The 27,287-nt window shown below is 42.2% G+C and overlaps 1 protein-coding gene across 1 annotated transcript in view; it reads left to right on the plus strand.

Annotated features, from left to right (window-relative positions):
• LOC100538629 (kinesin-1 heavy chain) overlaps nucleotides 1–12,815 on the plus strand; it is a 32,299-nt gene extending 19,484 nt beyond the window's left edge. The window contains exons 2-14 of the mRNA XM_019616750.2: nucleotides 499–705; nucleotides 1,428–1,571; nucleotides 2,321–2,509; nucleotides 3,235–3,352; nucleotides 3,687–3,748; nucleotides 3,840–3,949; nucleotides 4,302–4,403; nucleotides 5,941–6,001; nucleotides 6,091–6,162; nucleotides 6,333–6,437; nucleotides 6,928–7,144; nucleotides 8,209–8,341; nucleotides 10,683–12,815. Of these exons, the coding sequence (XP_019472295.1) occupies nucleotides 499–705; nucleotides 1,428–1,571; nucleotides 2,321–2,509; nucleotides 3,235–3,352; nucleotides 3,687–3,748; nucleotides 3,840–3,949; nucleotides 4,302–4,403; nucleotides 5,941–6,001; nucleotides 6,091–6,162; nucleotides 6,333–6,437; nucleotides 6,928–7,144; nucleotides 8,209–8,341; nucleotides 10,683–10,689 (1,527 nt within the window). The 3' untranslated portion in view covers nucleotides 10,690–12,815. The remainder of the gene's footprint in view (nucleotides 1–498; nucleotides 706–1,427; nucleotides 1,572–2,320; nucleotides 2,510–3,234; nucleotides 3,353–3,686; nucleotides 3,749–3,839; nucleotides 3,950–4,301; nucleotides 4,404–5,940; nucleotides 6,002–6,090; nucleotides 6,163–6,332; nucleotides 6,438–6,927; nucleotides 7,145–8,208; nucleotides 8,342–10,682) is intronic.
• The last annotated feature ends 14,472 nt before the right edge of the window (nucleotides 12,816–27,287 follow it).

Consider the following 27,287-nt stretch of genomic DNA (forward strand, 5'->3'; position numbering starts at 1 on the left):
ATAATTTAAAAAAAAAAAACAACTTGATATATGTTGGCCAAAAAGGAAATGAATTGAGAATGCAGAAAGTTGGAGCTGTTATTTACTCTTTACTTAAATTGCATCTTTTCCAGCTCTTCCTTTTATCTAGCTGTTCTGCAGCAGCCAACTGTGTTGAAGTGCTGAAAGTTTAATCGCTAATTTGTTGACAGCTTTAGATTCATGAGAAGTATTCAGCAACTCTTTTGAGGACTTGCAATATTTTGTGTGTTTTCATTTGCTAACCTTAAATGCCTTGGTCTGCAGTCATTTCCATTTTGCAAAGACTATAGAAGTTGAATTCTGGGAATAGATGCATCTCATTGTACCTGTGCTTAATGTCCTTACTTTGTTATGCTAGGCACTATTAAAAAAAAAAAGGCAGTTTCAGTAGATACATGAAGATGTGAAGGTTTCACTTATTAATGTATTGTTTTGTTAATGATTTGTTGTTAATTTAAATCTCTATTAATGTTGTAGCTTCTGGCATCAACTAGAAGGGACCAAGACAATCTGCAAGCTGAGCTGAATCGCCTTCAGGCTGAAAATGATGCCTCTAAAGAGGAAGTGAAAGAGGTGCTACAAGCTCTTGAAGAATTAGCTGTCAATTATGATCAGAAGTCTCAGGAAGTAGAAGATAAGGCGAAGGAATATGAACTGCTTAGTGATGAACTCAATCAAAAATCGGTAGGAAAATGGATTGAATTACTGAGAATCTTCAACATATACATTTTCTTGCCTTAACTGTGTGTCCTTCTTGAAGCCAAAGGTTTTTCTCAAGGAGAAAATGATAGTTTACGTCTAGAGCTTGCTTAATACCAGAACACTCCTGATTTGATAACCTAAATGGCTGATACACTCTTTATATGGCTTTTGTTCTCTCCTTCCTCTCTTTTGCATGAAAATTCAGGAATTCTTTCATGGTGGATGTGTCCTGAAAGATTTCTTCCTGTGTCAAAATTTGTTTATATGTTTAGTGAAACTATCTGTGGAAACTGTTAGTCTTCTCAGTAGCATTCAAAGACTACTGCACTACAGTTTTGGTACTGATGTGTGTTGACAGAACTGAGGGATGGATACAGAAGTAAAATTACGACGTTGTCACTCTGTCTGTTGCAGCAAACCCATGCAGTAACTATCCTTTGGCACCACTGGAATGTTTCTGCTGTGAAACATCAGACTTCTCTTTTAAAGCTGGCAAACAAAGAGCAGACAAGTTTAGAGCATATAGACTGCTGAATTGCAGCTGCTGCAACCACAGCAGTTCAAACTGCAAATCTGCTCTGGAGTAATGGTGCTTACAGACTCCCAGAACTGGGTGCTGTGTTTTGATGTTGCAATATTATTTAATATAAAAGTAGTTCTAAACATACGTATTGTTTATTAAAATGTAATTATTCTTACTGCAGGTTACTTTAGCTAGTATAGATGCAGAGCTTCAAAAACTTAAAGAAATGACTAACCATCAGAAGAAACGAGCAACAGAGATGATGGCCTCCTTACTAAAAGATCTTGCAGAAATAGGAATTGCAGTTGGAAATAATGATGTCAAGGTAAGAATTAGTCAATGCAGTTTTTAGTGCCATGTGTTGCACACATACACTCTGGATGGGTAGGGTAAGGTTTCATAGTACAGTAAAAATAACCACCATAGGAAGCCTTATGTATTAATAAATTCAGAATTAGGTTATTTCTTGCCTTTTCTGTGATTTACCAGGTCCCAAAAAGAAATTGATTATGCAAAGGTGAGAGAGAGCAGGTATGATATTTGAAATAGTGTTTTCGTTCATACTGTTATTGGGACCATGACAGTTTCAAAGGCATTGACTTGGACCTACACTGGCTGCAGGGAGGTTACTTCCCTTAAAAATGGAACATATTTCTGAAATAAAGTGTAATTTAGAGGATGACCATAGGACAGGAATTTAAGCAGTGCTGTAAATGACATATTACCTTTGTGCAAACAGAATAACTCAGGAAAGGGAAATAAAAACAAACAGAAGTAATAATTATTTTCAAGAGTCTAGGTTAGATCAGTTAATGCTTTTTTGTTGTTAACCTGCAGATGCAAGTTGCAAATACCTCAGTCAGATTCATTAGAGTTAAGCTTGTAAGGGATATTAAAGGTAACCTTTTAAGTATGTTACACTTCCAGGTTATTCATTTAAGTTCATTTTGATGCCTGAGTGCTGTGATTACTGGTTTGGGTGAGCGCCAGGATGGTAGGCACTAAGTTGCCTTACCTCATCTTGAATTCTGTTTCTGTACTTAAGCTTTCTAAATGTGATTCCACAATTTTCAGCAGCCTGAGGGAACTGGCATGATAGATGAAGAATTCACAGTTGCAAGGCTGTACATCAGCAAAATGAAATCAGAAGTAAAAACAATGGTAAAACGATGCAAACAGTTGGAAGGCACACAGGCTGAAAGCAATAAGAAAATGGAAGAGAACGAGAAGGAGTTGGCTGCCTGTCAACTCCGTATCTCCCAGGTAAGTGTTTCTTTACAGGACTCAGCTGTATCCTTAGTATTCTCTGAAGTTTGGGTGCTTTTGAGTAATTGTGTGACAGGATGTTAGAATTTCCACAGTATGTTTGCAGCCTGATAGTACTTCTGTAACATTTGTATTAATTACTAGGATCTTTATGTTCTCTGTCATGGGATCATTTACAAATACAGATCTCACAAATCTTGTGCTCTGCTCTAATGTGTCAAGTTTGAAGTGGAAGAGGTAACATAGGCACAGTGATATTGCAGTAGTTCTACATGCACAACTGGCCGTTTTATTGTGGTTGTTACAGAAGATAAGCAATGCAACTTCTAACTACCACCAAAACTGTGATTACATGTGCAGTTCTTAATTTCTTTATTTTGATTTACATACAGATCATCTTTTTTTAATAAGATGATGTGTTTCTATGCAGTTTTCTAAATGCAGTGAGCCTCTTTCTGATCTGATATATTTAATATTCAAACACATCTCTTCTCCCTGCCAAAAAATGTACTTCACTCAATTGAGCAACGTGAATGCAAGGTGTTCTAACAGGCTGTGTTACAGATCTACTTGTGTAGTCATATTCTTCTTAGAGATTCAGTTTGTACCATTTTTATTTTGAGACCAGGTTGCTTGCTTAAAGAAATAAGTACAGTGTGTTTATATAGATGTAATTCCATGATACCTGGTTCTGAAGTAAATGAATATTTTCATTCTACAAGCATGAAGCCAAGATCAAGTCGTTGACTGAGTATCTTCAGAATGTAGAACAGAAAAAGAGGCAACTGGAAGAGTCTGTGGATTCTCTTAATGAAGAACTAGTTCAACTCCGAGCACAAGGTAAGAACAGTTCTTGGTAGTCTGTCCTTCCATCCCCCACCCCAATTGAATTATGTAACAATAAATATGAAATTGGTCAGTCTAGATTGAAGGACAGAGCTATAAGGTAGCTTCTTGCTACTGAATTTACAGAATTAGTCAATGGGAATGCATACTTGTTGTGTTCAACTGCTAAGAGTAGGATTAAAGATGTTAATAATTGTAATTGGTATAAATAGATGTACAACTTCCGTATTTTAAGGAGTGTGAGAGGAGGAAAGGGGAACTACCTTCATCCTCCTTGTGGTAGTCTGCATACCTGGCTGAAAAGTCTTCTCTTTTCTTCCATTTCTAGAAAAAGTCCATGAGATGGAGAAAGAGCACTTAAATAAGGTTCAAACTGCAAATGAAGTCAAGGTAAGCTAATTTGCTTTTTTCTTTTTTTTAAACAGCACAAATTATAACAACTCAAAGCAAGATACATGCTGTTTGTTTTTTTTTTTAACAGCAAGCTGTGGAACAGCAGATTCAGAGCCATCGTGAGACACATCAGAAGCAAATCAGTAGCCTACGAGATGAAGTTGATGCAAAGGAGAAACTTATCACTGAACTCCAAGAGTAAGTGATTACCATCACTTTGGTAACGGCAAATGCCTCTAGATTGTGCAAGTACAGAAGGACGGATGGGAGGATGGGAGGGAAGTGGCAGAGGTTTTTCTTCATATTTCTGTTGCTTTACTGGATGCCGTTTATGATAGATGCACTTGACTGCAACAACATATTAGAAACTAAGGCTTCTGATTATTAGTAACATGAACTGGACTGCAATTTAATGGATTTCTGGATGCTTATCATGACAGTGTGATACAACAAAGGTCTTTTCTGCTTTAACTTAATTTAAATAGATATCAAAGACATATTCCTTTCCCATCCTTTTAAAAATACATCTGATTATTTACTTTGTCTTCAGCCAAAATCAGAAGATGATGCTTGAACAAGAACGTCTTAGAGTTGAGCATGAGAAGTTGAAAGCAACCGATCAGGAGAAAAGTAGAAAACTACATGAGCTCACGTAAGTGATAATCTCATGTAAAACAAGTGTGTGGAGGAACTTTTTTTTTAAACTAGAGATGTGATATGATGATGAAGTTGCTTTCACTGTTTAATAGATATGCTTAATAAAGGGAGGCTCCAGAGCCACTTTGAATTTAATTTTTTAGAACCTTTTTCACTGCCTTAGTATATAAAGCTGGAAGTAAAATCGTGAAGGATGCAAAGATGTCGTAGTTTCATGTGACAAAAGACCTGGTATTTTTCAGTGTTAGTGTGCTATGGGATGGAGCAGTTAACTTCTTGCATGCTGTAAGTCTAGAAGAGACTTGCATTAATATTAGAACAGATCCTTACTCTTTCTAGTTCTTGCGTGGTTTAACTAGTTAGGTAGTTCTGATTTAAACTGTAGAAGTTTCAATGATCAGACTCGATTGATCTGTATGAGTAAGCAATAATCAGCACATGCTTTTCAGGACTTTTACTGTGAAATACGTTGTTGGTTAAGTTGACTGAAATTTGAATAGTAGTGTGTGAGTCCACCTTATTTATTTCATATACCTCTCACAGTCAGTCACAATAGATTTTCTTGTCATAGAAGATTTAATACCACATGTTTAACCATACCACATGTTTGTTTCATATTTTGCAGGCTAGTAAAAGAAATACATGGCATTGATCTCTTAAAGGGACTTGCTATGTTAGAAGCTTTGCCCTTCCAAGGATCTGCAAGAAACATTAAAATTCATTTGATATTATGTCCTCCTCCTTCAATCCAGTTATTTTCCATTGCACGTCAGAAATGTGCTGGCAAAGGACAGACCAGAATTAGTGCTGATTATTCACATTTTATTGATCTAAATAGTTGTATAAGGTGTCTACAACTACTTTTCCAGTGAGGTCTGGAAAATTGATAGAATGCTGACAGATTCTTTAGCATATTTCATCATCTCAGATGTTTAATCACTTAGCTGCGATCTAGTAATGTAACTGGATGAGGAGAACTTTCAAGAGTGTTAGCAGTGCAGTCACTGCTTTCACATTAAGTAGGAAGACAGGAGCTGTGCAGAGCAGTACTTGTTGGGTTATATTCCTGGAAACAGATTCCGTTGCTTGTGGTGTAAGCTTTGGCAAATGTAGTGGAGGTGAGGTGGTGGAACAAAAAGAGAAAATCCCAAATCCATTGCTAGATACTCAACGCATTCACAGATGATTGAAGAGAAGAGCATTTGCAGAATAAGATTTTCACTGGTGTTACTGAACTTGATTCTGAAAAATCTTCCTTCATTCATTTTATAAATTTATAATTTAGATAGCTGAAAGTACTTGTTTGTATCCTTTCAGTTTTAGGAGCTCTACCTCTTTGTCGTTTGCAGCTTTCTCCCTTGTTCCATGTGAATTTGAGTTGTTGTGTCATCAGTTAGTTATATCCATAATCGTGAGGGCTTCAGCTGAAAAATAGATGTTTTTCATTTGAACCATATGATTTACCATTGTAGTCTCCTTAAAGCATTTCCAGCTTTGTTCAGATGCTTTAAGATGAATTTATTCTCTTTTAGGGTTATGCAGGACAGACGGGAGCAAGCAAGGCAAGATTTAAAGGGCTTGGAAGAGACTGTGGTAAGCTTATCAAAATATGTTCCATAGGAAATTGAATGACTTGTTTTTTCCTTTAGAAATAATTCTTTTTTTTTCCTCCTCAACTGCAGGCTAAAGAACTTCAGACTCTCCACAATCTTCGGAAGCTATTTGTTCAGGATCTGGCTACTAGAGTGAAAAAGGTAATGTGGTGCTGTGATGATACTTGGTGTCTCTGGGATTGTTGTGTACATTTCAAACTCAGTTCTAAACTGAAATTGATCTGTGTGTTTTTTCTGGTTTGATTGTAACATGTAAATTCAGATTTGTACTCGGTATCTTTTTTTCCCTTCCCATGCCTTTGTTACTGCAGAGTGCTGAGATTGACTCGGATGATACAGGAGGCAGCGCTGCGCAAAAACAGAAGATTTCTTTCCTTGAGAATAATCTTGAACAGCTTACAAAGGTTCACAAGCAGGTACAATGAGACCTAATTTCAAGTTCAATCAAAAGCAGACAGACTACTTAAGCTGCATTATTATTGGACATGTTGTTCACGAAGTAACTGTTTTGAAAGTATTTTGATGTCTTGAATGTATTTCTTTATATAAAACAGTAGGTTAAAGTTTTCCTATAAAATAATTCAGTGGATACCAGCAAAATAGTTGTTTAAACCAGAGAAGACTGAAGCTGGTGTTAAGAATCAGTGTCTCAATCTGGGGGGATGCCTGCTTGTCCCTGACAGCACGTAGGCTGTGAGTGTCTATGTTGGGTAGCATATTCTTTTACAGTAACAGATGACAATCTTAGTGCTGAGTGCTGAACTACTAGATTTACTGGAAGTTTAAGCACGCTAGGATAGGTGCTGTACTGTACATACTAGACAATATGCCTGTTCAGGGGATTTTGTGTTGGTTGGTTCTACCCATAAAAAGAAACCAAGAAACTAATGGATTCAATTTCTGTAGCTGGTACGTGATAACGCAGATCTTCGCTGTGAGCTTCCAAAACTGGAGAAGCGACTTAGGGCTACAGCTGAAAGAGTTAAAGCTTTGGAGTCTGCACTGAAGGAAGCCAAAGAGAATGCATCTCGTGATCGCAAGCGGTATCAGCAGGAAGTAGACCGTATAAAGGAAGCTGTAAGATCCAAAAATATGGCCAGACGAGGACATTCTGCACAAATTGGTTAGTAAAGAATCTGTTGGCTTCTAAAACTCCCATCTCTCCTGATGCACTCTTTTTCTCTGCGTGTATTTTTCAGCCATAGTTGGATCCACTCACATGAACATGGTGTGTTGTTCTACAAGTTCTGTTGTGGTTAACAGTTGAACTGTGTGTGTGTGTGTGTGTGTGTGTGTTTTGTTATGTTTTGTATCAAATGGGTCATTTCTGTGATCCATTGTGTAAGCTGGGAAAGTTTTACCTAGAATTCTACTCTGAATGTGTGTTCTGGCTTCTAGAACTAAACAATACACTGAATGCACATCTTAGTTTTATTAACAACATTTCAAGATGTTCAAGAAGCACGTAGATGTGGTGTGGGGTTTAATAGGCATTATTAGTGGTAAGTGTGCAGTTGGACTGGATCTTAAAGGTTTTTTCCAACCTTTATGATTCTAATATGGCAGAACTTGATAAGGCTGTATAGTTCTGTATGAAGTATTAGGAGCTGGTACAGTGCTCAGTGCAAACAGTATTTGCTTATGAAAGCACATAAAGCATGTGAATTGCCTGTCAAAACTGCTTCGTTTTGAGTTCCAAAATATAGCAAGTATTATAATGTGTGCTGGTAAGTAGTGCATAGAGCAGTGTTATTTATGGAGTAACCCATATGCAGAACTGCTAGCAGAGCAGTGTAACTAGTGGTAGGTGTGAGGTGGGCAGTGGGGTAGAATTCTTTACAGGAACATAATGAAACTTAAGTGATGAACTGAGTTCTTCCTGACAAGAGATGGTGCTCTTACAAGGGCATCCATTAGGTGGAGCAGATAGTACATGTGAGGATGATAATTATCAAAACTTTGTTATCTTTAATTCTAGTAGGGACAAAAAAAGGAACACTATTTTTCAGTGCTCAGTACTAATCTGACAAGTTCTGAAAATACCATCTCTTAAATTTGTTTTCATTTAATTCAAAATGCATTCAATTTTTATCATTACTCCTAGGACTCAGTAAAATAAAGCATTAGTAAATTTGGATGTTACAAGTGTTACATACAGACTTGCAAGTCATGTCTGTCTTCATACAGCTAAGCCCATCCGTCCTGGCCAACATCCAGCAGCTTCTCCAACTCATCCAAGTGCAATTCGTGGGGGAGGTGCGTTCACTCAGAACAGCCAGCCGGTTGCAGTGCGCGGAGGTGGAGGACGGCAGGACAAAGTGTAAGTTTGGCTCGAAGGATTTGTTTTAAACGTGCAACTGGACTGCTTTTGTGTTAGCTTCATTGCTGTCCATTCTTCTGCATAAAGTCACGTGAATAGTCATAAACTTTTTTTTGCCCAGAATTTATAGTTAGAAAATCAGTATTTATGTGCATCTGATTAATGCAATTGCTTTTGTTTTGCAACTAACATTTATTGTCCAACAATAATGCTGTACTGGAGTTCTGTTGCAGTAGAGCAAAATAAAAAACAAAAAAAAAATAAAGTCAATAGGATATTGTTACCAGCCACAGCAAATAGCTAATATTTGGGAAGGGAGTGGACATGTCATGTTCTTTTGGCTTGCTAGTATTTCCTTTTGTAGGTCCCTTCAGAAAGCATTGGCCAATAAAATAAAAAAGACCCTATTCTTATACATTGTTTCCTTGCTGTTTTTACCAATTATGTACTGTTTCATGTGTTGGAAATTTGCAGGTGTTTAATGAAAAAAGTAATCTCTCTGTCCGGTAAATTTAAATTTACTAATTAAAATACAGCTATAGTACTTGAAATCAGTATGTGCACTTTTAAAATTGAGGCTACATCTCTAATCTCATAAGTCATTAAACTGAGTCAGGTGCTCATATGTAAGTTATTCACTGAATTAAGTCTCTTTCATTAACATCTGCACTGTAGTTCATTTATTGACCACTGAACAGAAAAGCTTTGCTGCTTCCTCTGTCATGGTCCTCACTTCTGAGTGTTCTAATAGGAATACCTTCTAGGAATTCTTAGTTGAGATTATCTGTATCTTCAGTTGGAAAATGCTTCCAATATGATTGGGTGATGCTTAACTCCTTGGCCTTTCCTCTGTTGAATGGCTCCAGAGTGGCTTATATTAATCTTGTTTTTGTTCATTTATTGTTGTTAGCTGAATGTCTTTTCAAGTCTTTTACTGTAATGGAGGGAAGAAACTTAGGCTGTAAAACTAGTTAGAACTGTAGAACTGGTTCTGTTCAGTAGTCTTTCTTAAGGTAGAGGATGAAGTGGAATGTAACTTTGTTTGGAATAACATCCTTCAGTGACCAAGGAGCTGGCAATTCATGGATGTTTGATTATTATTTTGGAGTGATGAAGCTTATCTTGCAGCTATTTTGACAGTGAAGGCAGTCTAGTTTAGCTGTCCAATGCAAAAGCATCTGGAGGTGTGATTGACCTAATTTATTTTAGATGCTTTGAACATGTGGATATTCATGGTAAAATAGTGCTGTCTAGATCTGTAAAGAGAGAGAGAGACTACTGAATGTCATATGTCTTTATCAAGTAGCTTAAGTACCCTTATCAGCAATAAGGGACTGAATTTTGAGCTTTTATCTTGCTTTGAAGAAGGAACTTTCACTGTTGGTCATGGGGAATTTAAGTGGGAGACTTAGCACTTTGACTTTTGGACTATTTGTAGATAATATTTGTGTGTGTGTATATATATTTGTGTGTATATATGTATATATATTTGTAGATAAATCATCAGGGAGAGCAAAATAGATAAGTTTAAACAAACAAACAAAAAAACAACAAAAGAACAACCAAATGACAAAAGAAACCAATGACATAATATGCTCACAGAGTTTCTTTAGGCAGTGGTAAAGCTTTCATAGATATCTTTCAGTGTAGGCCTGTTACCTGTTGGTATATAATAGTGCTGAGTTTAACACTTAAGAGCAGAATAATGGTCTTTTTTTTTTTTTCTTCTAATGAGGGTTAATACTAAGATAGCAGGCATCTGGATTTCTGGTTAGATTAAAACTTCTGGTACAGTAGAAACATTATATGCTGTTTCATATCTGGAGACTGGCATTTAACAAATTATTCTAGGTATTCTCTGTTAAATGAAGAGAGTCAGTCAGTTGTTACTTCCCTACAAAAATCAAACTCCATTAGTGCTAAATAATCTCTTCATTCCCACCTCGTCCTTCCAAAAGAGCAGCAGCTGTTAGGTGGGTAGGTGGTACCCAGACAGGTCTCACTTCCCTGGAAAAGTAGCAATAGCTTTGGGAAATGGAGATGAGATAGGATTGGCTGGATTGTAATGTTTGCGGCTTTGAGTATCTGGTCTTGATAGTATTAGTCAGCTTATCTTGCTGTAAATTTGTATTGGTAACAGCCAGCATTGCTTAAATGCTTTGTGTTGCGTAATTTCTCATTCTAAAGCAGATGTTGTATTAGCATTTATTTAAGTGGTTTAAGAATTGAGCTCTTAAGAGCTGTATAAATAGTGAATGTGTTCTACTGTAAGCGTAAATAGCATGGCTTTTTTGGCTTATCAAGTACAAATCTTTAACTCCTTTATTTTTCTCATTTACAGTTGCTGAAAGGTTAATGCAGCATGAGGAGGATTGGATATCGTATAGAGGGAGTCATTCCATGACAATAATCTCTCCCCTTGGGGACTGTAGGATTATTTTTTGAAAATGTATAAATTATACCTGGCCTGTACAGCTCTCTTCCCTTCTACAAATTCTGCTAACTAATTCCCCCTTCCCCTCCAAACAAACAAACTAGAGTGCAATTTTGGCGTCTTGAAAAATGACATGTTAGTTAAAGTGTAGCTCTGCTCATTACACAGTTTGTCTTTCATGTCTTAAATTTAGTCTGCACTGTGCCAAGCTGAATGTACATTAAGAAAACCTTAGTTCAAATTTTCTAGCTTCTTTCGTGTACATTTTATTGTCTTAGGGAATGTGCAACAGTGTTGAAGTATATTTCCATTTCCATCACTTCACATAACACTACGTGTCCCACTGAACTAGAACGGCACTCTGCATAGCGTTACGGTTTTCTTTTGGAATGCTGCATAGAGCATTGGAACTAAACTTCTTTGTACAGCATAAGAATACTGAAGTGTGCTTACAACAACTGCCATAAGGCACTGCGAGCGCTGCACCACAGAACTAAAGAGTTCAATATGAACGAGGCTGTTTCACTGTTATCTGATTCGATGCCCGTTTATCGGGTGCTTCAGAATTAAATACTGTACAGTACTAAGAGTAAACCGAAGTTTACAAAAAAGACTTTGGCAATGGATTGTCTCATCTGTCCTGTTCCTGATTCTACACACAGTACAGTCTGGTGGAGTGAAAACGTTCTGCTTCATTCTGATGAGCTTGTTTATCCATTTGTCTCTGTCTGTGGCGGTTCACTTTCACTGTTTATAACAGTGAAATGAGCACAATCTAAAATGTAACTCCATATTCCACTGCATACACAGTACTGAACTTTGGGCTAAAATTTTAACTTCCAATTACAGTAAATTTGAGCAATGATTTCAGATACGCCTAATCAAGAGTTCTTAAAATGGATGACTTCTTAAAATGGATGTATCTGGAAGTCCCAGAGATGTGTTTAAAAATAAAAATAAAGCACTACACTGAGTTGTATTTGTAATCCGTTTGTAAGTAGGTATATGAAATGTCCAAAGTAGTAGTTGTTGAATCTTTTTTCTTCTCTTTGCAATAAAGTCCTGTAAAGTGGCTAATGAAATGAAACATGGGTTTTTTTGATTGCTTGGGTTTTTTGAGCTCTGATATTCCCACTGAGCTGAATCTGGGTTTTAAACTCTTCTAGTGTAACTTGCCTAACTTATTCATAGGGTTTAGCCACTGTAATTCTTAGAACAGCTTCTGGATAGTAATTAGTTTTCAGGTCTTTGAGGAAGAAGGAACTGAATGTCATGGAAAGAATTTGCATGGCTTTCCATGCCCAATTAATACCACTTTGAGTGTGAGTTGGAGTTTTCTTGATGGGTATTCCACAATTATTGTGGAGACAGAGATCTGCGGCTGTTCAGACAGCAATTCATGTTCAACTTTTATATAATAAAAAGAGAAAATATTTATATTATGATGGAGTGTAGTCAGACTTTAGACCTTGAACCACTAGTTTTCTATATCTACATTAGTCTGAGTTTTTAATAATTTGATTTTTGAAAGGTTGAGTGCATCGGTCAGAAATGTCACTTGTTTTGGAGTTTTCAGCTTTTAAGGCTTCTGTTGGTGAAGGCTACCCAACACTCCAGACTTGCTTGTTGTTTCAGAGCGTGTTCAAATACAGCACACTGAGGAAAGAAAAGGAACAGCAAACAGTTCACCTGAGATTTCTCATAATGGAAACAGCATTGTCTGTTATTTCTTCATGTTAACTCCAGTTGTTCAGGCTTTCATTTATTGATTTGCAATCGTAAAAGCAAAACCCCACTTTTTTAAAATGCATTCAAATGAAGCAGGATCTTTTTTTTCTCGTGCCTGTGAATGGGGGTTTCATTTCTGTAGGTGATCATCGTGGGTTTTGGTGCTGAAAATTGCTGTATTTAAAAAATAAATCAATGGTAACTAATCTGTAGCTCAGCGTACGTCACCTTTTTATATTTAAACTTTTTATTTTAAACCTTTTATGGAGGTTTACCAAGAACTGCCTCTTAAAATGTAAAAAGGAAAAAAAACAGAACAAAAAACCTTTTTGTTTTAGGTTTGGCTACTGTATGGGGCTGCTGAATCACGGCCTGAACCTCTGATTGATCACCTGAGGTGAGCACTGAGTCAGCCATGGGAGCACAGGTGAAGGCAATTCTCCTGTGCTGCAGGAAGGGGTGGAGCCTGGCTGCACCTCTCCTAGACCCATTTAAAAGCTGACTGCCAGTGGGGAAGGATCTCTTCTGGAAATCCGCTCCACCGGAGTCTATTACGTGAGCCCAGGATAGTGTGTCCTTTTTTTCCTACTTCAGTATAATAATTACATCAGCCAAACTTCTGGATATACTGTATCATCTGTATATTCATTGATTGTACAGCTGTCATAGGTCAGCTGGACAGGACAATTTTTGTAAATTAATCTTCAGTCTCTACAGGGAATGTTCAGCACTGCTATTTAAACTTGCAGTCTTTGAATGGTTCTTATTTTTACGTTCCTCTAGATCACATTTTTTACAGGATGGTTTAGGATAGGAACTTGGTGAAATAATATTTATTTCAGGCGAATGACTAAATTATTTGCATAGCTTAAATGCTGACTCACTGCTGTGTGTAATTCTAAATTTGACATGAGAGGACAATTCTACCTGTGGAATAAGATGATTTAACTTCAGTACACTTAAGATGCATTAAAACAATTGGTTTGGGGAAGACGCCATATAGTTTTAACTTGCATGCTGTAAATGTATTTGTCTTTAAATAAAGAGAAGAAAAATCTTTGAACTTTGTGCGTTTATTGTATCTACACCTGTATGTCAAAGGGTCAGGGTGTATTTTTTTTTTTACTTTACAGGTTTCCTGGCCAGTTATGTAATCTGTGATCATGTCCCTAGCCTTTTGTTCCACTGTTTGCAAGTTTTTCTTATGCCCCACCGTAAATGTTTGATCTTGGGCTTCAAATGATTGTTCATGATTGAAAAACAAAAAACCCTACAGTGAATGCCTTGTGAAAGAAATTTCTGGGAGCAGAAGGCAGTAGGGGTAGACATGTCCTTAGTTTGGGCTTATTGGCAATCGGGGAACCATTGCTCTTGGATTATATGTGTTCCTCAAAATAAAGCCTTGTGTGGAAACAAATTGGAGATGTGGGCAAATGATGTATATTCTGATCAAGTTCTGAGCAAGTGGAAGTGAAATTTTAAAGACTTTTAAGGATGAAGATGTGCCTCATTAGAAACAGCCAGATGCAATGCTTCCCCTCATTATCTTCTCACAGTGTGCACACTTGGGCTTTCTGCACTCTGCTGTGGGCTGTCTCTCTGCTGGTGCTTGCAGTGCTGGGAGTGTCTTCCAAATCCATGTGGACTTGTCCTCCTTTCCTGTAGAAAAGAGCTGCTCCTGTCTATGTGCTTCAAGAATGTCTTGTTTTCAACTTGGTATCTGGTGGCTGCTCATTCCTTTGAGAGCTCAATCCCTTTCTAATGTTTTGTAGACCTCTTATCTCTCTGGTGGGTGTTCTCTCCTTGAAGGCTAATTTTTCTTTTACTGTAATTTATGACACTTGTTCCTGCTTTTGGTGTGTGCTACTGAACTGATATAATTTACATGGAAGCTCTTTATCACCTGCAGGGTGATTTTCCTGGAAAAACTTGCAGCTAAATTTGTAGAGCTAATATATTTCAAACGTATAGAAGCACGCGCAAGAGTTCTAGATTTAACTGTGCTGATACATCGAAGATGATCTCAGAAAAGACACTGTCTGTAAAGCTGCGCAGGACTGAGCTAATCCTATACTATCGAAGATTTGATAGTGCCTTCTGTTGAAGGACGGCAGTTCGGTCACCCTGGCACAGTGCTTGATCCAGGTGTGTGCTACGGCTGAGCAACTCGAACCACTTCCGTTGCAGCTGAAGGCCAAGGGATTCCTAACCCGCTTCTGGGGCTGCCTCGCTAACTGGGAGGTCGGGGCTGTGAGGGAGCGGAGGGGAGCTGCCGCCCCGCGGAGGCCGGGCTGAACGCGGCGGTCCGTTAGCCAACCATCCGCTCTGCCCTCGGCGTGAACCTCATTTCTGCTTTCGTCGGAAATCCACACCTCTCGCGTGGGACGCGGAGCCGCCGCTTCCCTCAGGGCCCGGCACGAGGCTGGAAGCCGAGGGAGCGGCAGCCCGGGCCGCCAGGGGACGCGCGGTGTCTGGCTGCGGAGCGCTCGCTTGAGAGCGCGGGGCTGCCGAAGCGCCTCGAGAATGAGCGTCGTTCCTTTTGCTTTTGCTTCCCCCTCCCACAGAAGTTGCGTTTCTCTCGTGCCCACGCCTCCTCCCGGGTCGCGGCCGCCCCGGGGCCTCCGCCGCACAGCGCAGAGAAGTCCCGGAGGCGCGGAGCCGCTTAGAGCCACCCAAACCTGCGCGATCCGTGCTTAGCCTGGCTTCTATTCATCTAACTCTGCTGCTGTCATGCGGGTCAAGCTGTTTGTCGCGAAGAAACGCTCCAGGAGCAGCGTGCACCGTTCAGTGCTGTTACTGGAAAACTTTTCAACCTCACAGAGTCGCATAGAACTGAATCTTGACCTTAGAATACTGTGATGTGTTTCTTAATGTTCTTCTAGGCATTGTATGCTCTTTATTTAAGCAGGTTTTTTCTTGCAGGAAGATACTTGGAAACGTCACAAAATTTGGGATCTTTTTGAACTGTAAAACTGCGATGCAAGATGCAGAAAGTCAGAGCTCCCCTTGGCGCTGTGAGTCACTGTCAAATGCACTCACAGGTGATGCTCAGAAACATTTCAGTGTTTTTCTCCCATCTCCACTGATCCAGGAGAGAGGCAACAGGAGTCATTCCTGGTGAGAAATGGATTTTTCCCCCCACGCTCGTTATTTTAGAGGACTGTCAGTTTCCCTTGGCAGCCTGTACAATGGGCTGTGTAATAAATGTAGATAGCATTAAATTAATGTTTCATTCCCAGGGTGACAAACAGCAGCATCCAGTTCCAGCGCAGGATAGGTCAATGACAACGTGGCAGCAAATGAGCCCTTCTGTTATGGGCTCATCAGGGATGCAGAGCACATGACTTGCACTAAAATGATCCACGTAGCTCCAGTTGAGTTTATTAACCTGGAGACACACTGGTGAAAATGAGCTGGGGAGCAGGAACATGCATAACAAATGAACTTAGCACATGAAAATAGGCATATATTTTAATAAAATATTGCCTTCTAGTTTTCACCCAGCTGAGCTGTAACCGGAAGCTGTCAGGAGAGAACTGTATCCCCCTGAGTGCAGGGGCAGGAGTGTGTGTGCAGGTGAACAAGAGGGTACGTAGTCAGTGGAGCCGGCAGAGATCAGGCCTTTGTAGCTGCTAGTGGAGCAGTGACCCGCAGCTTGGCTGTGTTGGATTCTTTGGTCAGACAGATCCCTGCCTCGGCTCCTTCGGCAACATGGGACAAGGCAGGGCTGTGCAGAGCCAGAGGAGTTTGGGAACTGTTGGGAAAAAGAGCTTGTATAGACACAGCACGCAGAGGCACTTGGGGGTGGTTGAAGACAGGAGAGTACCCTGAGCCCTTCAGACCCTGCCAGGCTGCTGCAAGGGCAGGCCTGGCTCTGAGGTTCCCCCTCCACTTTTCCTTGGCTGTATTTCTCCCCTTCTGTTGGACACAGATCAACTATGGCTGGTGATGGGATCTCATCAGTCCCAACAGTAACACAACCTTTCTTTAGGTTTTATGATATACATAGGTAGCTACTCGGGAGGGAACAAGATATCAAGATCTTGAGACTACCTGTGAGTAAGGAGAGACATGCAGGACAGGGAATTCAGCCTTCTCTATCTCACCTTGCCCCACGGTTCTGTTCTGCAGGTCAACAGTGTGTTGGGAAAGTGGGGACAGACAGGGTTCTTCCCTTTCTGCTCAGCTGCGTGCTGTGTAGTTCTGAGAAGCTGCTTCCTAGCGCCTGCTCCCAAGGAGAGCCACACCTCTGCTTCTGCTGGGGATAAAGGCTTGTGGATGCTAGCTGCTGTTTTGCTTCTCATCTGATTAGATCAAAAGCATCTCGTTTCTGTCCCTTGGAATGATTCTGAAGATTCTCATCATACTTCTTTCCCTTTTTAAAATATTATTATTAATGAAAGATCTTGGAGCCACATCTGGAATGTTTTATTGATCATAATCTCATGGCTCGGAGCTGATCTTGGTAGCTATAGAAACAGAACTTTTTTTCTAATGTCGCCATAACTGCACACAGAGTAAGGAGGAGCAGGCCATTTAAATTGCTGAGCAGCTAATAAGTCCTCTTTCTGTAACTGGTTTAGAGCTTTCTAATTTTATGCACTGAATAATAAATAGGGACAAAATCTTCTAACAGCCATCCATGCTGTGGGAGAGGGTAACGTAAGTGCACGTTGCAATGTCTCATGAGTCCTTTCTGCTGAGCGTGATGCTCCCTTCCTCTGCTGGGCTGCAAACGAGGAGGATAAGCACATGGACCCTGTGTGTTGGGCAGAGCTGCTGCTGGGGGGGCTGCTGGAGCAGTTTCTGAAGGATAGGCTTGATGTATGGAGCCGTGCTGGAGATGTGCTTGGAGAGCTGCAGCCTGTGGGAATCCCATGCAGGGTGGGTTTTGGAAGGATGGTGACCATGAGAGAGGCCCCACACGGAGCGGAGTGACCGTGGAGGAGTGACAGAGATGAAGAGTTGTGGACTGACTGCAGACCCCCTTCCCCTGCGGGGGAGGAGGTGGCAGAGGATGGGGGGGGAAGGTGGCTTCAGTTTGCTTTAGTTTGCTTTAGTTCTCAGTGCTCTGTTCTGTTAGCAACAGGCAATAAATTACATTATTCTCCTTTGTGCTGAGTCTGTTCTGCCCATGACAGTAATTGATGAGCGATCTCCTTGTCCTTACCTTAACCTATGAGCTTTTTTCACCATATTTTCTTCCCCTATTGTGTTGAGATGGGGGAGTGCAGGAGAGGCATGATGGCGCCCTTAGGAAGTGTTGCAGACCATAGGCCAAGAAAATCAGTAGTATTGTGTCATAGAATCACGTCAGGCTCCTGCTGAGCTTATTGGATGCCTCCCACAATGGGCCCATGTTGTTGTTAGTGAAATCAAGCTGGCAGCTGGAACACAAATCACCCAGGGGCACTGCTGCTCTAACTACACCCAGTCATCAGCTATTTGGCCATCACTTCCATATATAGAATTATAGAATCATTACGGTTGGAGAAGATCTCTAAATCCAACCATCAACCCATTGCCACCACTCCCATGTCCCTCAGTGCCACATCCACACTGTTCTTAAACACTTCCAGGGATGGTGACTCCACCACCTCCCTGAGCAGCCTGTGCCAGTGCCTCACTACTCTTCCTAAAAATATTTTTTCCTAATGTAATCCTCGGAGACCCACTGACTGGTATATGGCTTTCCCTGCAGGTGTCTGTTCCACCCAAGAAGGTCCATCACAACACCCCAAGAACCATTTATTATTACTATTACATTGAGTCTCCTTCTACCCTAGCAGAGTGTTGTGGGCAGGCATAAGTGTTGGGGAGAAAGCAGCTTGGCCAGCAGTGCTTTCCCACACGAATGGGAAAGGTGCTCAGGTGTGTGGGTCCCCACAGGGACTTTAAGTGAGAACAAGGTGAGGACTGTTCCTGGCAAAGGGGAGAGGGTGGGAGATGCTCTGCTCCCAGTTCAGTGGCAAGGGAAACTTAAGGGGACCTTATATAGAGAAGTAGTGTTTGGCTGGAAGGAAGAAAACCACTAAGCCAAGGGTAGAAATAGCAGCAAAGAAAACAAAGCCCAGCACCAAAGTGAACCAAAACAGAAAGTCATGACTCATGCATGGGTCTGCAGAGAGGATTCCCTGCTCCCACTTCCTTTATGCCATCAGTGAGTGGAAAAACCGCCCTGTTTGGTTTGTTTTGTTTTTAAAGACAGGTTTAGAAGGAGTGTTTGCAAAGAGTCTTTGACACCTCAGGTGGGGTGGGCTGGGATCTCACCATGCTGACTTCTGCTCCTGCGAGCAGTACCTGCCTTGTGCAGCCATTGGGTGACTGGGGTGCAATGAACACCAGCCTGAGTCACATACCACAGGTGTCTGTGACTAGCCTGCATTCATGGCCAGCCACGTGTGTGGGATTGATTTCTAGGCTTGGAGCCTGAAACTGATAGAGAGGAAAGAGAGCAGGGCGGTGCATTTACCAGAGGAGTTTGGTTCACGTTCATATATGTATTTCTGACCGAGTCATTTGTATTTGACACTGTGAGTGCTCACTCACACATTCACCAGCAAACATTCAGTAATGTTAGACAGAAGTTGGCTGCTGTATAAAACCCCAAATAACTCAAGCTCTGAGTGAGCACTAGGCAGCATTTATCCAGGTTCTACATGCGCAGGTTTAGCTCTACTTATATCACTGTAGACATACATCAGTGTGGATGTACAATTGCATTTCTTATTCTTTGAGACTGCCCAGCTGACCCTTTGGGGCAGAAGCAGCCCTGCAGGTGCCCTCTGGCCGAGAGGGCCCAGTCCAGGGTGGGCAATCAGTGCACAGCATCAGTATGGCCAGACGTCTTGTCTGACCTCTGACTTCTTTGAAAAGAGAAACGTCGCTCCATATTGACTCACCCTGCAGTGAGACTCATGCTTTCCAAACAGCTGCAGGTTTCTCCCACCCTCTAAAATATTATTGTGGGGGAGTGATGTGGAGTATGTTCCCTTCTGAAATGTTATTTTCATTTGATGTGTGTGGTAATGGGTGTGCAATACTGTCACTGAGATTACCCAAGAATGTCACATGCTGGAGAGACTCTGTACCATTTGTTTCTATAATGGTGCTTTGTGATATTACAAATTTTAGGCGATCTCTTTGTTCAAAGTGAAAAGCAAACAAGCCAATATTGGGAAAGTTTTGTTTGTGGTGGGGAAAACAGTTCCTGGGAGAAAACGTATTTATTGCTCTCTGTTCATGAAACTCTTCACAGAGGTCAGAACTTTTTCTGTTTAAAGATCACATATGTTGGTACAGAAAGATTTTCTGAAATCATAGAATCATAGTTACACATAATGGCTTGGGCTGAAAGGGATATTAAAGACCATCATTTCCATCCCCGTGCTGTGGGCAGGGTTCCCACCCAGCAGCTCAGGCTGCCCAGTGTCCCATTCAATCCGGCCTTGGGTGTCTCCACAGATGGGTCACACACAGCTTCTCTGGGTAGCAGTGCTAGGGGCCTCACTGCCCTCTGAGTAAAGAATTTCCTCCTAAAACCTAGCCTAAATCTCCCTTCTTTTAGTTTAAAACCATTCTTCATACATTAGCAGCAGAGATAGAGTACTTTATTAATTAGATATTAAATAATTAATGCTAATAACCAGCTCAGATCTGGTGGAGGCCGTAGGGCAGCAGGGCCGTGTTTAGACGGGAGCACTTTGCTCTGTGTCTGCCTGTTAAGCTGCTTTCCTGGGAGCTCAAGACGAACTTGAGTCCACTCAGTCCCGGCATGCAGCTTTGCCTCTGCTTGTGGAGGCCTCTCACCACCTGTCTCTCCCTGAGCAGAGGGGCAGGCACCCTCCTGTCCTATATTACTAATATATATTCTTGCTATACAATATATTATGTAATGTGCATTATTACTATTACACTCACCGACTAGCTGGCCCGGTGTGGAGGCAGTGGCTGCTGGGGCTCTGTGCCAGAGCAACATCAGCACGTGCCTGCCGTCTCACCCACTGTGGCCCACCCCTTGTGAAATGGAGCGGCGTGCTCACAGCCCTGCTTTGCCAGGCAGGCCTCCAGGCTGGGTGGTGCCCAGGAAGGTGTGAGGTTAGCAAGGCTGGGGGTGAAACCTTCTCTTTTGGCAGAAGTGCGGGTGAATTTCACTCCCGCAGTGGATACCGGCCCTGGCCTGCTTGCTGCCTCAGATTCCTGTAACATCACACCTCTTGGATGATGGAGTTGGACGTGGCAAGTATGTGGCACATTCCTGTTGGCCTGTGTGCGTGAGCAGGAGGAAGCACAGCAGCAATTAGTCGCAGCTTTGGAATTGGAATGCACCATTATTGCTGTTTCACATGCCAAGAGTCAGCCGTGCAATGAGAGGGTTGTGACAGTAATTAGGAAATGCAGTTGTACAGAATTTGCTATTCCCCAAATCCTGCTTGTACAAACAATCCCCAAGCAATTATAATCCATGGCACATAATCAGGCAGAGGGACGGTTCACATCTCTCTGTAACTCTCTGGCAACTCGATCTTCAAAGAGAACGAAATTCACCCACACTGGAGCATGTCTGTGGGTGACCGAGTCAGTGCTGAGCCCAAGTCAGAGCAGTCATTTTTCTGCAGAATTCAAGCACTAAACACTGCAGATCTTCTTGCCCACTCTTCCTGGCCTGAAATCTCTCTTTGCTTTGCCATGCTGGAGAGACAGCCTGGCTGCTTCACTAAACCAATTGTTCATGCTCTATGAGCCAATTTAACAGATTCTAGAGCTTTTATCCTACTCCTTTGAGGAACATCTGAGGCTTGCCTGTGCCACCAGAGCTGTGCATGCAGGACTGACCTGCCTGGCCACACCAGCTGTCTGTGAGGAGGAGACACTGTGGCAGAAATCACCAGGTCATACAGCTTGTCTGTGGGTTTCCTGCTTTTCTCAGCTCACATCCAAAACAGTGATCCCTATCTGAGGCACCAGAGCGACGACTAAGCTCGTGTGAGCCACCCACCAGCAGTGTTTGCCATTGTAAAAGCCATCCCTGAGATGCCTGGCTGCTACCACCAACTCTGAACTCTGATCCCATTGAAGGCTTTGGGTATCACCAGGACACTGCCAGATGGGCTCAACTTGGGAAGAAAGCTGGCATTTCCCTATGTTGGTTTATTCTCAGGCATAATGTGTGCAGGTGGTTGAAGCATCTTCATCTTTGCTTGAGAAATTATTTCCCACTGTTATCAAATAATTCATCACGGAAGCAAATGCAGTCACCTTTGAAGTATTAAACCTGCCTTTACGTCAATATCTATGGTTTCATCAGTGTGTTTTTTTAATGAATTTGTAGAACAATAGAGTATACCAAGTTGAAAGGGACAAATCAGAGGAAAAAGCACAGCTGAAAGGAGTACTTAATGTATGGTATAGTACAAGTGTTGGTAGCTAAAGCCTGGATTCATATCTGGGGGTATCATCTAATAGTGAAAGACCACTAAGGGTTCACATCACACCAGATAGGGTTACTGTGGCTTGAAAATGAGGTCAGAGTGAGTCGTGTTTCTTTTATATTAAAAATCCTTTGTTCACTAAAATCATTCATCTGATCCAGAGAACTCTTTTTTTCTACATTTATTCTCAAAAAGGAAAAATGGATTCCTACACAAATCTATACCAACATCAGTGCCTCACACAGCTGCAGGGGGAAAAGGCAGGTTGCATTTTCCTGTCCCCCTGTGGAAGCTTAGATCCATAACTCAATATACCTGTGAGTAGCTCACTTCTGCTTCTGTAACTGCACAGGTCAGTGGGACCCAGGACCACACAGGACATGCGGGATTGTGTGCTTCAGGGTTTGCCCTGGGTTTGGCCAGCCCAGAGGGAGTGGGAGTGGATGTGGGCCACTGGTGCCACTGGAGGGGGGGTCCTGGGGTGCACAACCCCAGCATCACTGCTGGAGAAGATGGAAACAATGAATTTAACACACGTGGGGCCAGAGGCGGGAGCCTTTGGGCAGGTGGAGACCATGTGCAAGAGACAGCAGTGAGACAAAATGTTTTCCAAGCAAAGATCTAATTAAGGATTAGCAAGACTGATCCTGCTGCACAGTGTAATTAGGAGATTACTGCCTGGCATGGATTAAACTCAACAGAAAAATCTCTGTCCTGCTGTATAAAGTATTTCGGGTTTGGGAATAGAAATGTGTTAAGTAAAAGTTCTTCCCTGCTGTAACACTGTGTCCTGCATCAGCCTTTTGCTGCTAAAGTGGTGTGAGGTTCTCCTGATGCTGAGTGAATTGAAACCTGTGTGGTCTCCTGGTTTGGAGGCAGAGAAACTCCAATAAGAGGTGACCATGGTCCCACAGCAGGTGACTGCAGTTCCAGCAGGAGGTGACTGTGGCCCCACAGGCTGCTGCCTCATCCTGCAGGGAGGTGGTTGCAGCCTGGCCTGGCATCAAGGGAGGAACCACCTGTATCCAGCTGGGGTGGATCCAACAGACCAAGCCAACCACTTCATTGGCTGAGCACCGATACCACTATGAGAATCAGCCACGGTGGTTAAACCCTCCCACTTGCTACCCCAAAGCATTTCTAAATCCATTAACTCAAAGTTAAACCAAAGTGCAGCTCTAAGTAGAATAGCAGCAGGGGAGGTGGCTTGGAGAGGAACAGGCTGCCCATAGGCAGTGGGGTCTCTCCTTGGAGATGTTCAGATGCTGCCTGGGCATGAGCCTGGGCTCCCAGCTCTGGGTGTCCCTGCTTGAGGAGCCATATGGACCCAGATGTCCAGTTCTACTTCAGCCATGCCGTGATTTTGTCATTCATCCTCACCAAATTCAATAGTGGATCAAGCAGTGAGACCAATGCCGTCAGGCAGCCGCAGTGCTTTGTGTTTCACCCACAGCTGCAGCTTCACAGCACAGCAGCGAAGGGAATGGGGAAGTTCTGCGCACTGCTGCAGCTCCCATCCCTTCACCACATTTCCTTGCCATGCAATAGGGCTGCAACAGCAAGGCTGTGGGGCTCCCACAGCATCACCTTCTCTCCCCATACTGCTTTTTTCTTTTATTTACTCTAAATTCTACAGCATAGGATCCACCTGCTCACTGTGCTATACCTGCTGCTTGCTCACAGCAGTACAGACTGTAGTGCTAACAATTTTGAATATCTCTATGAGCTCCTGACATACCCTCCAGCACACAGGCAGATAATAAAGCACCAATCTGCATTTTAGAGCCAACTAAGAATAATAGATCTATGGATGAATTTATTATCACCAAAAAATATGACAAAATCCCATTGTGGCAAGGCTCAGCAGAACCCATTTCTTCTTTCAGTTTCTGAATCTCAAAAATCAATGTAGATCTTCAGTGCCCATCACACGTAAGTGTCAGATAATAACAGAACACCTTGAGTAAATCAAAGGCTCTTTTGCTTTGGGGAGCATTGATTTTAAGCAGCTCATTTGTCTTACTCTTGCTGTGCAATCACAGGGTCAAAAATTGCAGAATTCACAGAAAATAGACAGTCATCAGCACGTCATCTTGTCAGACTTATCTGTCTGGGGACGTATACCTGTCAGATTCCCTCAGCCTCAGAAGCTGATCGGGGCACTGTCTGTGTCCAAGCAATTTTACTGAGCCTGCCAGCATTCACACCAACCGAATATTCTGAATATTAGACTGAGGATGTTCAAACATGATTTTGATCAATCCATTTTCTTTTAAGGTATCATCCAGAATTATTTTGCAGTTTTACCTGTAATATGAACAAAACGTTTGTGATACATCATAAGCTTGTCTAGTAATGTCAGTTGTCTCCCATCACGCTGTATTTTCTTTGGTTAAGATCATTGCTTCCTTGGATGCCCTACTCAGCCTTTTGCTGTCTGACAGCCCAATCAAAAAGTTGTATGAAGCTGAAAGTAACTGAAGACTTTAAACCTAGAAAAAGTAACCTGCTTGCTTCTATAAAAGGACCTATTTCTGGGATATGAACTGTCTGTGGCACATAGTCAGGAAAAAAAGGTAATACAGCAAATTGAAGCTATCATTTCACCTTCCAGTACGAGATTAATTAATTTTCCTCTGACAGTTATATCAGTATAGACAGTTATGTTGAGCTTCAACATAAAGGTGCATGACACAAGAACATAAAACTCCTTTTAAAAGTATATGTTGGTAGTCATCTGCTTGGGATGTTACGAGGCCTTTTTTCACATTTTTCTTTGTAGGACCATGGGATGGTTTGTCAGAGGCCACAAAGAGGCAACACCAGTGCTGCTGCTGGAGCCCAGCAGCCCTGGGGATCAAAGCCCATCCCCATTTCCAGAGTGCATCCTCATTTCTACAGCACTCTTTTGTTTTTGAAAGATGTTGAAGATGTTATTACTCATAAAAGATCTGGTTGCTTAGGAGAATTTTAAATGAGAGTCTTCTCATTGTGCTTGAAATTAATTTATATCTGGAAGGAAAAAAGTCTGGTAGAAGCATAGTATCGTTAAGGTTGGAAAACACCCCTAAGACCATCATGTCCAACCATCAACCCAACATCATGCACACTAACTGTGCCACTCAGTGCCACATCCACACGGTTCTTGAACATTTCAGGGACGGCGACTCCACCACCTCCCTGGGCAGCCTGTGCCAGTGCCTCATCACTTTTTCTGAGAAGAAATTTTTCCTAATATTCAGCCTGCCTTCTTATACATCTAACTGAATACCCTCAAATGATCCGTATCTAAGAGAAAGCCTCCCAGCTGCAGAACAGCCTCGCTCCATGTGATAACCTGGTCACTGCAGCACGGAAGTGGCTTTATGATTCTCTCAGAGCCATGGGGGCAACCCATGCCCAGGAAAGCCCTGAAGGTGCCACTTTGTGCTGCCATAAACCCCACTCCCAGCTCACCCCCTGGGTTGCTTGGTTCCACTGAAGCATGTGAAAGTGAAGCATTCACATTTCGCAGCTGTGTTGATACCGGCCAGTGCCTGCTGTTAACAATTTATGTGGCTTGACTCCATTTTCAGGAATTGGGGTGAGGTTATCTGGCAGTCTATCACGTTTTTCCAGCAGATGGCAATAATCCACAGTGGACAGCAATGGGGCTGCTGGGCAAGGCTGGAGAGAGAGAGCCCATGAATAATAGATGGCTAGCATCCATCCAGCCAGCCAGTGAGCATATACACAGGAGAGGGGAAGAGTACATAATTCATTAGTAATTGCTTTGGGGGAAATTTTAAATAAGGAGGAGAGACAAGTCGCACATTGTCTTTGTTTCTTTTCTAGGCTGTAAGAGCTGGGAGTGTGCCGAAAGCATGGTGAGAGCTGGGGTGTGCCTCCAGGACAGAATGCTGCTGCTACCTTGTTCCCAGCAACGGGAAGCTCTGCTGAGGGATTCCTGTCCTGTGATTCACTGCTGATCATCCTGTTCACTTTGCAAACCATCTACTTAACGCCAGATTGTTCTTTGTCACAACAAATAGAGACCTATTTACCTGCTTTGTGCTTCTCTGGAATAAACAAGGAACAAAGAGGGTATACCACAGACTGACTAACCTGCAGCCTATACATTATTATTATTTCCTTGGCAATAAAGTGTGTTGGTGTCCTGAAGCAATGATTTTATGTGATAAACCCATACTCCGTATAAGACGAATTCAGTTTCTGAAAATCTCACTGGCTTTACATAGGGCCACACAAACACAGACACGCGGTGCAGGAGCTTGTGCCAAAATCCCTTCTCTAAAAGCTAAAGCATTCAAGTTCTTTAGGAGGCGACCTGCCCTGGTTTCTTATTCACTGCGGGAGGTCCAGCAGTCCAGTTCATGCTGTAAAACCAGGGGGTTTACAGCCCTTGCAGTTCTACCTGTGCAAGGCTCCTTTGTTTCCTGCTCCTGCACTCGGGGCTGCGGCAGAAGGTTCTGGTAATGAGTGCCTCTTCTGTGTGAAAAATGGTCTCTGTTTCTGATTTGTAACATTTCACTGTCACTGAATGTTCCCTTCTTTTTTCTTTCCTTCTTTTGAAAGAGAGCAATTGGAGACTTTTGATCTGCTCTCTTCTGACCATGACATTATATTTTTTTCTTATCACTGTACTGGTCTCTCCCAGAAGGAAAGCATACTAATTTCTTTTGTCTCTCAAAAAAAAGGTATAATAAAGTGGGGAAAATGAATAATGCCCACTCATAAAACAACAGAACAATCCTGAATCATCTTTATAAGAAAAGCTGTTTTTTCCCTTTTCATGCCTCCCTTGCCCTCTTCCAAAAATGAAACTAAATGTGCTGAGAAAGGGAAGTGCTTGGGTGGCGATATGATTGGGATCCTAACAGCAAAATAACCAAAAGCACAACAGCTGAAGACCTCTCCGTGTTAAAGAATGGTGACTTTGTGTTATTCACCCACCACCGCATCAGGGAGCCTGTTTTAACTTCTGCCCCACAAGGATGGGGAAGGGTCTAGAAGACGGCACGGATGAGGAGCAGCTGAGGTGTCTGGGTGTGCTCAGCCCAGAGCAGAGGAGCTGAGGGGAGGCCTGATGGCGGCGGCAGCTCCTCACAGGGAGCGGAGGGGCAGCGCTGAGCTCTGCTCTGTGTGACAGCGACAGGGCCCGGAGGGAACGGCATGGAGCTGTGTCAGGGGAGGGGCAGCTGGGGTCAGGGAATGGTTCTGCACCAGAGAGCGGTGGGCATGGAACAGGGTGCCCAGGGCAGTGGGCACAGCCCTGAGTGCTGGAGTTGAGTAGCATTTGGACACTGCTCTCAGACACTGGGTTTGGGTGCTGTGTGGAGCTGGAAATTTGACT

The sequence above is a fragment of the Meleagris gallopavo genome, chromosome 6 (assembly GCF_000146605.3).
Source record: "Meleagris gallopavo isolate NT-WF06-2002-E0010 breed Aviagen turkey brand Nicholas breeding stock chromosome 6, Turkey_5.1, whole genome shotgun sequence".
NCBI classification, from domain to species: Eukaryota; Metazoa; Chordata; class Aves; order Galliformes; family Phasianidae; genus Meleagris; species Meleagris gallopavo.